At 43.6% G+C, this 13,482-nt stretch overlaps 1 protein-coding gene across 2 annotated transcripts in view; it reads right to left on the reverse strand.

Annotated features, from left to right (window-relative positions):
* The window catches only part of nsun6 (NOP2/Sun RNA methyltransferase 6), a 30,406-nt gene that overhangs the window by 7,160 nt on the left and 9,764 nt on the right, over window positions 1–13,482 (reverse strand). For both annotated transcript variants that reach the window (XM_062521475.1, XM_062521474.1), the window contains exons 6-11: window positions 12,795–12,948; window positions 11,672–11,753; window positions 10,375–10,494; window positions 10,119–10,281; window positions 9,156–9,304; window positions 3,343–3,468 (exon numbers count right to left, since the gene is read on the reverse strand). In XM_062521475.1, the coding sequence (XP_062377459.1) occupies window positions 3,343–3,468; window positions 9,156–9,304; window positions 10,119–10,281; window positions 10,375–10,494; window positions 11,672–11,753; window positions 12,795–12,948 (794 nt within the window). The remainder of the gene's footprint in view (window positions 1–3,342; window positions 3,469–9,155; window positions 9,305–10,118; window positions 10,282–10,374; window positions 10,495–11,671; window positions 11,754–12,794; window positions 12,949–13,482) is intronic.

A 13,482-nucleotide genomic window follows, 5' to 3' on the forward strand; every position in this document is an offset into this window, starting at 1 on the left:
GTGTGCGCTGAACCACGAATTCATATATTAACTTTTCTTTTCAGCAGACATCGCAATCATAAAAAAATCGCAAAACGTTTTAATAAAATAATGCCTCTTGTCTTAATGGGTTCCGGAGGTTCGTAGAGTAAGTTTTGAACCCCGGTCGCTGACGTATGATTAAGATGCCTCAACCATTTACGCCACAGTTCGAGTGTCAATTTCTTCGCACTTAGCCAAGAAATATAAAGGATTCAGTCAGTCGAGTTCATTTAGCCTATTCGCGGCATGCACTTGAAACGCCGATCAAAAGTTCTGACATGTTAAACTGACGTTAGTCATTAATTCACCACATGATAAAATGCTGTTATATTGACGCACAGTAGCCCACGGTAGTCTATGTCTATCTCTGAATCAACATGAACATGCATAACGAGATCCATATATTCTAAGTTGCTAGAAACTTCTTTTGCGGAGATAGGCCTACTAGTCGATGGTTAATGAATCACCCTCACTGCCCTATCGCATATCTGACCATCCATTGTTATAGTGTTACAAAATGCGCGATCTTCTCCAATCATGTAGCCTACGGTTATAAGTAAAGTGACATGATAGGCATGTAGGCCTATTAAAGATATTTCTGTTAAATACATTTTATTTTCAGTTGTCAAAAGTGGTGGGGACAAAATCTGTGATAAAGTGCTGGGTAAGCTACCCAGCGTCGCCGGTTAAAATGAACATGCCTCCGTTTTAAAATAGCCTATAGGCCTACACATTTCTAAGTATTCCTTGCATAAATGTAGCCTAAATGTCTATCTTGTCCATCTCTTTCGTCTTCGCCTTGACAATAATAGCCTATTCACGGAAATGCGGTCTTGTAACCGTAATGAATTAATGAATTAATCTAAGGTTGCCTATATCGAGTCTTTCAGGTTGAATTGAAGGCTTCTAAAACCATTTTCATTAACTTCAACAATGGTTTATTGAAACGTCGTTTGATTATAATTTCGCCAGTCATCACCTTCATTTTAATGATTAAATGAGACGGATATGCGGAGCATTTCTCTCCCTCTCCATTGACCAAAACGTTGCTCTGGCATCTCTGCTGGACTGACTGAGTTATAGGCTACGTCGAGTGAGAGAGCCAGCTGTGCGGTACGCTGTAAAACATTCGAAAACTCTGAAACTGCAATCTGACATGCCGAGCGTGATGTCTCTGTTCTCCGCTTGTCGCCAGCGCGGTGTCTTCGGGTTTTTCCGTGTTTTCCGGTATGAGCCGAACCTTCATTTTATTAAGGCGGTCTTATGTTGCCCCCTTGCGGTTGCACTTTTAATTAAAGTCCCGATGCTTCGGGAGTCCCGATGTGCGGGAAAGAAAGGAGCATTCTCAACCCGTACCATCTGTAAGTAAGCCCAAATAAATGCATAAGAAAAGTTTGCCCGCAGATGAATGATTTGGCCGAAACTAATTTAAATTCGATGAGTTTCATCTGGAAATAATTCATAAGAATCGCTTGCCAATGTCCTTTGTTAGTTGTGCACAGATGAATGATTCGGCCGAAACTAATTTAAGTAGGCTACGACGAATTTCAGCTGAAAATAATTTTTACACATGTAGGCCTGCCTTATAGAACAACGTCGCAACGTTTTCAAAACAAACTTGCATTTTACCACTGTAAATCGCCTCCATAGATTATGCCATGTAAATGAAAAATACTTATCAAAATAAATCACATATATAATACATATTGCACATATATAAACTATATGTTTCATGGTAAAATATTATTCTCAAGCCCGACTGACAGGAGCCCTTGCGCCATCTGCTGTGAGAAAAGAGAACAGCAGCCTGAAAAAACATGAGACTGGCAGTGAGACTGGCAGTGTTGTCACATAAGTAGGAACAAAATAGCTCTAAACTAGCTTGTACCGGTGTGCTTTTGATCATGTAAAAATACTGGGTGATAAAACAAGCGTATTTAGGAAAATTCATGAACATAGGGTCCTGGAATTTAATCGAGTGAAAAGATTTATTTTTTTTTTAAATCACTGTGGTCAAAAGACCGCAGTCCGGCAGTTCTAGGTATATCTAGGTCAAACCAACATGGCGTTTAAGTAATACAGTACGTCTCAGCGGTCAAGTGACAGGCGCTTGGCGCTTCTAGTGTTAAAGATAACAGACACACAGCATTGAGCAAATCAGATCACACACTCCCACACAGACACACACACTCACATCTAGCGATTTTCAGCAACTGTGTGGTAGTCTAGTACTAGTTCTAGCAAAAAGATGTTAGGATAGTTTATCAAAATGGGTTTGTAACTTACATCGCTGAATTTAGGGCTAATGGTTAGTATAAACAAAGTCCTTTGCTAGTTATGGTCTAAGACGTTTCAAAGGGCTAGGACTCCACCACTCAGATTGGTTATTGAGGCCGACGGCATGACTACATGTCAAGTTGGCCAATCAGATTGGTTATTGAGGCCGACGGCATGACTACATGTCAAGTTGGCCAATCAGATTGGTTATTGAGGCCGACGGCATGACTACATGTCAAGTTGGCCAAAACTAACCCTGATGCTGACTGACGACGGCAAGGGACAAACAGACGAGTCCCCGACTATCCAACGACGTCCGACGGCCGATTATCGGGTCGTTGTGTCCCAGCCTTCAGAAATGGAAAGGTTCTGAGGGCCACGTACGTGTGTGTGTGTGTGTGTGTGTGTGTGTGTGTGTGACCTGAGGCTGCAGTAGACTATAAAAATGATAAATAATAATAAGCTAGCCAACTATGCTACTTTATTTACAATATTTTGAGGCTTCAAGCCGACAGCTGAATTAAAGAGGCGGAGTTGTAATGTGAATGTCATGAATATCAGAAATGTCAGTATATAGAATATATAAAGAATTATATTGTATATGTAAATATAGAGATATAATTCTAATAATTATATCATATTTATATATTTATATTATAATATAATTCTAATAATATATACATACATAATATGTATATATATATATATATATATATATATATATATAAAATTGTATAGAAATCTTTATCATTCTTCATAAAGAATATGCATATCCCTTATATATTGTCTTTCAAATAAAGACAAGCTTTTTCTACGCCTTATTGTAAAAAAAAATCATTCACATTATATGAATGGAGAGCGATTAAAGATGACCTGTTGCCGTTAAAGGCGATGCAATGAAAAATGTGGGTGCACCTACATTTTCTGCTGGTGTACCTTTAAAAAAAAGCTTGGCGCACCAGTGCAACCAACTTAAAGAGTTAGTCAGGAGTCCTGGAGTGTGAGCGTAATGTGTGTGTGTGTGTGTGTGTGTGTGTGTGTTACCTGAGGCTGCAGTGTTAGCGATGGAAAGGTTCTCAGGGCCCAGGCCACCTGTTCCTCATTCTCCGCCAGAGTGACAGTACAGGTGCTGTACACCAACACTCCACCCACCTTCAGCAGACGCACCGCCTAACACACACACACACACACACACACACACACACACACACACACACACACACACACACACACACACACACACACATTACAGTACAGGTGCTGTACACCAACACTCCACCCACCTTCAGCAGACGCACCGCCTAACACACACACACACACACACACACACATATTACAGTACAGGTGCTGTACACCAACACTCCACCCACCTTAAGCAGACGCACCGCCTAACACACACACACACACACACATATTACAGTACAGGTGCTGTACACCAACACTCCACCCACCTTCAGCAGACGCACCGCCTAACACACACACACACACATATTACAGTACAGGTGCTGTACACCAACACTCCACCCACCTTCAGGAGACACACCGCCTAACACACACACACACACACACACACACACACACACACATATTACAGTACAGGTGCTGTACACCAACACTCCACCCACCTTCAGGAGACACACCGCCTAACACACACACACACACACACACACACACACACACACACACACACACACACACACACACACACACACACACACACATATTACAGTACAGGTGCTGTACACCAACACTCCACCCACCTTCAGGAGACGCACCGCCTAACACACACACACACAAACACACACACACAGTACATAACAAACATTCATACATTACACACATAGACCATATTGCCAAAAGTATTCGCTCACCTACCTTGACTCACATATCCCATTCCTAATCCATAGGGTTTAATATGACGTCGGCCCACTATTTGCAGCTAGAACAGCTTCAACTCTACTGGGAACACTACTAAGTGTGTTTATGGGAATTGACCATTCTCCCAGAAGCGCATTTGTGAAGTTACAGAGTGATGTTGGATCCCAAAGGTGTTCTGTTGGGTTGAGGTCAGGACTCTTTGCAGGCCAGTCAAGTTCATATGGACCTTGCTTTGTGCACTGGTGCACAGTCATGTTGGAACAGCAAGTGGCCATCCCCAAACTCCCACAAAGTTGGGAGCATTGAATTGTCCAAAATCTCTTGATTAACGCTTAAGTGTTCCGAGTTCCTTTCACTGGAACTAAGGGACCAAGCCCAGCTCAGGGACGGCCCCTTCCTGTTCCAACATGACTGTGCACCAGTGCACAAAGCACATCACTTCCTGTTCCAACATGACTGTGCACCAGTGCACAAAGCACATCACTTCCTGTTCCAACATGACTGTGCACCAGTGCACAAAGCAAGGTCCATTACTGAAGTCATATGCAACCCTGTGAATTAGGAATGGGATGTGACTGAAGTTCATATGTAACCCTATGGATTAGGAATGGGATGTGACTGAAGTTCATATGTAAGTCAAGGCAGGTGAGCGAACACTTTTGGCAATACAGTGTACATTGCACACATACAGTATACATACATAATACACATACATAAATGCATACATCACACGGACACTCACACAGAGCAGTGAGTGTGTACATAGCATGTTATCTAATGTAAATGTGTGAGTGAGTGTGTTTATGTGTACTATATTGTGAGAGAGTGGGAGTGGGAGTGTGTGTGTGCATGTACATGTTTTAGGGGTGGCACGGTTCACAAAATCTATGGTTCGGTTCGGTTCGGTTCGTATCACGGTGTAGGGTCACGGTTTTCAGTTCGGTATGGTTCTTGTTGTTATTTTTTTTTTTAATCTTTAACACTCCAGAAACTAGGGATGGCGAAAACTACTAATTTTCTTGACCGACCACCGAACCTCATTAGCCGGTTGAAACCGGTTAACCGATTCGTTTAAAATATTCTACGCTATTTGAAATAACAGCCACGCAATTTCGCAACTCTGTCGCATCTCTCTGTCCCCCGCTCACACACACAGCCCCGGCGGCGGCGGCGCCGCACTTTCACTCACGTCACTTTTTTTAAAATCCCCTACAGCATGAGTCCCGCAAACCAAGGAGCTTGTAAGTAAGTGGAGGACAAATGGCTCCTTCGTTTCGAAATGGTTTGGGTACAAGGTGATCGCGTTGCAAATAAAGGCGTTTGTCTAGCGTTAGAAGCTCATTTGAAACTTAAATTGCCGCGGCTCACTTAAGAAAATGACAGCTCCGAAGAGACGCCGCCATGGTTTGAGGAAGTAGGCCTACTAACAATAATAAAGAAAGATTATCATCATTACCTTATCTGTTACCATTGCTGACCCTTCCTGAAATGTAGATGTAATGTGTTTCCAAATCTAGGCCCATCTTATGCGGAAAGTTGCTGCAACACGATAAAACCAATGGATAAAACGGGCACCTCCAGACTGCAAAAGACGCACCGGCCAAGGCAAGCGTGCGAATGTTTTTACTGGTTTATTAAGTAGCCTACAAGCAGGCGAGTTATTACAAATTGAGTGTGAGGGATACTTTGTTAACTTCACGCAAAAACGACCTTGGAATGAGATGGCAAGCTGTAGTAGCGTTTAGTCCACTGTCTAAAAATAGCCTAATTTAGAGATCGTTTTTTTTTTTTTTTCAACCGACTAGCGACAATTTTGATCGGCTAACGTGGATACGGTCAACCATCGGTCAAACAGTCACCGGTTAACATCCCTACCAGAAACATATTTCAGCATATATAGCTTAATCATCCACAATTAGGCTAGAGTATTTAAAGAATAGTTATCATGTGACTGACATGACTGACTACCTGAACTTCTGTATGGACGTTGTTGTTCCCACAAGAACTGTGCGCTGCTTTCCAAACAACAAGCCTTGGATAACCAGCAATGTCAAGGCCCTTCTAAATAGGAAAAAGATGGCTTTCAAAGAGGGGAACCAGACAGAGCTGAGGCAAGTGCAGGGGGAACTCAAAGTCAGGCTGAAAGAGGCCAAGGAGGATTACAGGAAGAAGGTGGAACAGAAGCTGCAGGAGAACAATATGAATGAGGTCTGGGATGGAATGAAGACCATCACTGGCCTGAGGAAAAGCAGCAGCTCTGTGGAGGGAGATCTGGACAGGGCGAACCAGTTGAACCAGTTTTACAACAGGTTTGATTGCCCTGCTCCAGCTTCAATGGAAGTGGCCTGTCCCACATCACCCACGGACGCTGCTCTTGCTAGCTTAACGCCCCAATTCACACCCCCCCAATTCACTACCCCCCCTCTCACTTTCAGTGCAGCACGTCTCCTCCTCCACTCCCCCCCAGGGTGACCAAGACCATGGTAATTTAATCTTGTACTGTTGGACTTCTTTGCACTACCAACTTGACACACACCTCATACTGGATCACAGTACCAATCCTCAGTACATTCATGCACATCTTAGTATTTTACTGCTCCTTTAGTCATGTTGATTTGTTGATTTGCTTTGTATTTTCCTGTTTACATTGTAATGTATGTTTTGTGTGGTGTCTTAACTGCTGGGACCTTGAATTTCCCCTTGGGGATCAATAAAGTATCTATCTATCTATGTAATAATGCACAAACTGAATTTGACTTCACATAAAGCACATTATTGTCTGAGATTGTGATACAACAAGAGGGAAGACATTGATGATTTCAACAATCTTTTCATTTATTTGGCAAAAAAGGGAGAATATGTAGCCTATTGCCATCTGCAGGAACGTATGCCCCTTTTTGGCACACAAAGAAAGAAAGTGTACCTCTTAAAGCTTAAATTAAATAATAACAATAACGGAATAACAATTAGGAGCACTTAGACTCGGCGTGGTAATATCCTCACTCCAAAGTGAAACTGAAAGTGCAAGAGTAAGGATATTACTGCGCCACACAATATAGTTATCCCTCTTACCTGCTTAGAAATGCACCATGTTTTATTTTGTCTCACCATACTTGGCGTATGACTACTCGTGTAACAGTATTTTAATAGGGAAAACATGGAGGTGTTTGCTTGCTTCTAACTTCATCTCTGTTTGGACCCTAATGAATGAACTGGGCTAGCTAAGTGCTATCAAAGCAGAGCTGTGTGTTTGGATCCTAATGAATGAACTGGGCTAGGCTAAGTGCTATCAAAGTAGCGCTGTGTGTTTGGATCCTAATGCATTGGGCTAGCTAAGTGCTATCAAAGTTGCGCCGCGCGCCAGAGAGTGCACGCATTGAAACGTGAGAGGTACGTATCAAATCGTCTTAGCTAAGGGAATAACGTAGTTTAATATGAAAAAATGGTGTTCTTTTAAATGCTGAGGAGAGAAGTTGTTGCGTAGCCTGCGTCTTTCTCTTCCAAACTGACTACCAACACATTGGGGTGACGTCTTTTCAGATGACCTAGCATGTTCGAAGTGTTGCCAAGAGCATATTGAACACGTGTTGCACAATGTTTGCACACAGTCGCAGTCTTTTCTGTCGTCTTAACTCCTCTGTCATCATAGGTAACCTCAAATCCAAAATGTTACCACACACCAGGGCCCGTATTCACAAAGAATTTTAGGGCTAAAAGTAGCTCCTAACTGGCGAATTTAGGGAGGAACTCCTACAAATAATGGGCGTGTCACTCCTAACTTTATGACTCCTAATTTTTTTCACTAAAAGTTATTCACAAAGCATTCTAAGCCTAAAAGTAGCTCCTAAGTCTAGGACAGCGTAAAAGAACTCGAGAGGACTTCTAACTCACTAAGACCTATTCACAACCCGCTTTTAGTGGCATTTCACGTCGCGATGTTTTGAAATGACCGTGCAGTGCAGGAGCTCGCTGTCATGCAAGGGAATAAATGTGCATTGCAACTAAGGATGCAAATGCAATAATGCCACCGACAACCAAAACCACCATTGCATGTAAACTAAATGTAGCCTAACGTCTTATTTTGCCTAATTAAATTAAATCGCTTCTCCTCTTTGCAAATATAGGCTACGTGTTTTCATACAGATTAATTTAAAACATGTTGCAAATATACTGCTCCAGTCCATAGTGTTTCATTAAGCCTAGGCTTGCTTTACTCTTTATTCATTAAGGCTATGCCTATTTATTCATCATCTTCCATCCTTCACAGCCCGACATAGCGCACGCATTCTCACCAGCTAAGACCTAACACCTGTCACTCAACTCGTCATTGTAGGGGAGGTTTGCCATCATTCCCGCGTTATAATCACCAGCCAATCAAGGTGGTCACTTTCATCAAGCTCGTGCATGAGTAATGACGTCAACCATAGCAACGAAGACTCACTTTTAGTTTAGGAGTGGGCGTTTCTCCTTACTAAAAGTAGGTCTGAAAGGCTTTGTGAATAACTTTTAATTGAAAACTCCTAACTAAAATCTTCTAGCGCGATTTAGGAGTACTCTTAGTGGTAAGATAAAATGCTTTGTGAATACGGGCCCAGACCTATAAGAGGCTGGCGCATCCTGCAGCTCCGCGCAGTCTTCGTCTCTCGCACTTGCCATTTCTAAAGACTCGCACGCAGCACTCAAAACTCCATACTCCTACTCTCGCGCGAAAGGGAAACACATTTGTCACATATGGGAATCAATTTCGCATGCCATAACTAGCCTGAACCGTAGGACCGTACGACGAACACACACTCTGAACCGTGACATGCTATCTGCACGGTTCGGAGCATTTTTCAAAAAACGTGCCACCCCTAGCGTGTGTGCAACATTATGAGAGAGTGTGTGTGTTTGTGTGTGTGTGTGTGTGTGTGTGTGTGTGTGTGTGTGTGTGTGTGAGTGTGTGTGTGTGTGTGTGTGAGTGTGAGTGTGGTCCACACCGTGCTGAAGAGTTTCCTCTGTAGCGGCTGGTAGGAGCAGATCTCCTTCAGACTGCAGCTGACGGCCATGTTGGGTCTCTGGCCGAGACCACTGCAGGGAGCGTCTAACAACACCCGGTCAAAACTCTCCTCAGGGAACGGGGGACCGTCTGCAAACGACACCACAGATCCCAACTGAAAACACAATATAATAACATAACAAATACTCTATAATACTAATACTCTACACTCTACTATTAGACTCTTTACTGCATTCCCATAACAATAACATTAGTGTACTCACACTATACACACTACCATTATACTCACACTATACAATCACATTAGTGTACTCACACTATACACACTACCATTATACTCACACTCTACAATAATACTTTCTAAAACCTCACACCTTGACCGCATTTCGTTCTATAGTAATGCACTACCACAACTAGCACAAAAGTTAGAGTGGTTGCGTCTCGTTGTTGCATGGCAACCATTCATATGGAGGGAATATATTTCTTGGCGGAAGAATGATTATGTATTAATACATCGTTACATTTAGCTGTAACTGACAATTTCACTGCATTCTTTACTTTAGCAATGACATGCAATGCAATGATATGATATTTGGGGGCAGCCGTGGTGTACTGGTTAGCGCATCGGGCTTGTAACCGGAGGGTTGCCGGTTCGATCCCCGACCAGTCCACCACGGCTGAAGTGCCCTTGAGCAAGGCACCTAACCCCTCACTGCTCCCCGAGCGCCGCTGGTTGGGCAGGCAGCTCACTGCTCTGGGTTGTGTGATTCACCTCACTGTGTGTTCACTGTGTGCTGTGTGTTCACTAATTCGGTTAAATTGGGTTAAATGCAGAGAACTGAATTTCCCTCATATTCTATTCTATTCTATTCTATGCATGTGACAAATAAACCTCCTTGTCTCCTTGTTGTTGTGTTGTGGCTGTTGCTGCTGCTGCACTCACTAGCTCCATCCCATGTGCTGTTCTGGCTGGGGCTGGTTGGCGTGGCGACGGCCTGGATGCTGTTGCAGCAGAATGCCTGGATGCAGCTCAGGTGCTGTTTGGCTGCGTTCTCACGGAGCTTCTCCACTTTGGACCGGATCTTGTCCAGCGCCACTACCACTCCCTGTGAGGGACAAACAGCACACACACACGCACCTCTAAACATATATCCTTACACACCTCCACACACACACACACACACACAGGTGTGTCTCACCTGGTTGCTCATCAGGGTGGCGATGTGTGTGGTCTTCCCTCCTGGTGCAGCACACATGTCCAGCACACACTCACCCGGCCTGGGGCCCAGCACATGACCCACCACCACAGAGGGCAGGTTCTACACACACACACACACACACACAATATCAAATATACTACACACACACACACACAATATCAATATACTACACACACACACACACACACTACCCGGCCTGGGGCCCAGCACATGACCCACCACCACAGAGGGCAGGTTCTACACACACACACACACATACACAATATCAATATACTACACACACACACACACACACACACACACACACACACACACACATAATATTAATATACTACACACACACACCCGGCCTGGGGCCCAGCACATGACCCACCACCACAGAGGGCAGGTTCTACACACACACACACACACACACAATATCAATATACTACACACACACACACACACACTCACCCGGCCTGGGGCCCAGCACATGCCCCACCAGCACAGAGGGCAGGTTCTACACACACACACACACACACACACAATATTAAAATACTACACAAACACACACACACACACACACACACACACACACACACACACACACACTCACCCGGCCTGGGGCCCAGCACATGCCCCACCAGCACAGAGGGCAGGTTCTACACACACACACACACAATATTAATATACTACACACACACACACCCGGCCTGGGGCCCAGCACATGCCCCACCAGCACAGAGGGCAGGTTCTACACACACACACACACACACACAATATTAATATACTACACACACACACACACACACACACACACACACACACACACACACACACACACACACACACACACACACACACACACACACACACACACACACACACACACACACACACACACACACACACACAATATTAATATACTACACACACACACCCGGCCTGGGGCCCAGCACAAGCCCCACCACCACAGAGGGTAAGTTCTACACACACACACACAATATTAATATACTACACACACACACTCACAATATTAATATACTACACACACACACACACAATATTAATATAAATATCACAAATGCAAACACAGAGGGCAAGTTCTGCACACACACACACACAATATTAATATACTACACACACACACACACACACACTCACAATATTAATATACTACACACACACACACACACACACAATATTAATATAAATATCACAAATGCAAACACACACACACACACACACACACACACACACACACACACACACACACACACACACACCAAATACAGACCTGCAGAAACACTAGATGCGGCAGAACTCTGTCAAAACACGGAGTGATGTACAAACGATCGGTCATCCTTACCGCCACTCCCCTGCAACACACACACACACACACACTTTTCCTATTCTTTTTCAGGGGCTTTTATTTTAAAACCGCTTTTTATTTTGAAACTGTTCCAAGTTCCAAGAACAGAAATTAAACATAGATGTGAACATGAAATGAAACAGCACAGAATGACAATTTGATTGTTTCAGCACACTCCGAAGGGATACAAATATGCTTACTTCTTTTTGTAAACGTAAACTATGCAACGTTTTTCAGTTAATCAATTCGTTCCATACTGTTATATATGATTAAATGAGTCATCACCAGTCGAACGATGTTTTTTTCGCCCGCCCTAGTGGTCTGTCGCGGTAGAACCACGCTTGCAATTTCAGGAGCCCTCGGGCACGCACCCATGCTCTACTCAAGGAAGTGTCATGTAAAGTCTCATGAAAAGGCACGGCAGACTGACCGATTGAGGAGTTTTGTAAAATATACACGCTAAAGCTGTAGGGGAAGCTCTGCAGAGAAATATGCAAGCATAAAACGAGCGAAAACGAAGAGCAAAAGCGAAACCGGCGATGAAATCGCCAATCCTGCATAGTTTTCCTTTGAAACATTTTTTCCTGATGAAAGAAGAGAGTCTACTCTTTCGGTGTTTACATAGTCATAAAGCTCACTGTTCAGTGGATCTTGGAAAACCAGTCAAAATGCTGTAAAATGTTTGGCAGTATGGAGTGCTCTGCACTGAAGATGACCAATGAACTAATCAGTGCATCAAGTCCATCAGGAGTAAGGATGTCAAATTTGATGAAGATCCTTCTAACAGCTCTGGAAATATTTTATTTCACCATGGTTATCAATATTCTATCTCATCATGGATATCAATATTTTATCTCACCATGGTTATCAATATTTGGCCCAATGTCGAATTAAACTTCATTTACTTCCACCTAATTTGCTTAGACTACACAGACCTACCTGGCACACAGGCACATACACAGACACACACACAGACACACACAGACACACACAGACACACATAGACACACACACACACAGTCTATGTGTATTGTGTTTTCCAGCTCACCTTATTGGCCCTTTAGAGCAGAACACTTCAGAGCGACTCATCTCACAAACTCCATTTCCCAGAAACACTTTCTGCCCCTCAAAGCTTTTCGCTCCACGTGTGCACTTGTTCTCAACATCAGAAAACACAGACACCAGACCACCAACCTGTAGAGCTGTGTGTACACACACACACACACACGCACACACGCACACACGCACACACACACACACACACACACACACACACACACACAAGATCACCAACCTGTAGAGCTGTGTACAGACACACACACACACAATATCACCAACTGTAGAGTTGTGCACAGAACACAGATACACACACACAAACACACACACACACACACACCAGACCACCAACCTGTAGAGCTGTGTACAGACACACACACAATATCACCAACTGTGGAGTTGTGCACAGACACACAAACACACACACACTAGGGATGGCGAAAACTACAAATTTTCTTGACCGACCACCGAGGCTCATTAGCCGGTTGAAACCGGTTAACCGATTCTTTTAAAATAAATTATGCTATTTGAAATAACAGCCACGCAATTTCCCAACTCTCATCTCTCTGTCCCCCGCTCATAGGCTACACACAGCCCCGGCGCCGCCCTTTCACTCACGTCACTTTTTTAAATCCCCTACAGCGCCAAACATGAGTCCTGCAAACCAAGGAGCTTGTAAG

The sequence above is a fragment of the Sardina pilchardus genome, chromosome 19 (assembly GCF_963854185.1).
Source record: "Sardina pilchardus chromosome 19, fSarPil1.1, whole genome shotgun sequence".
Taxonomy (NCBI): Eukaryota; Metazoa; Chordata; class Actinopteri; order Clupeiformes; family Clupeidae; genus Sardina; species Sardina pilchardus.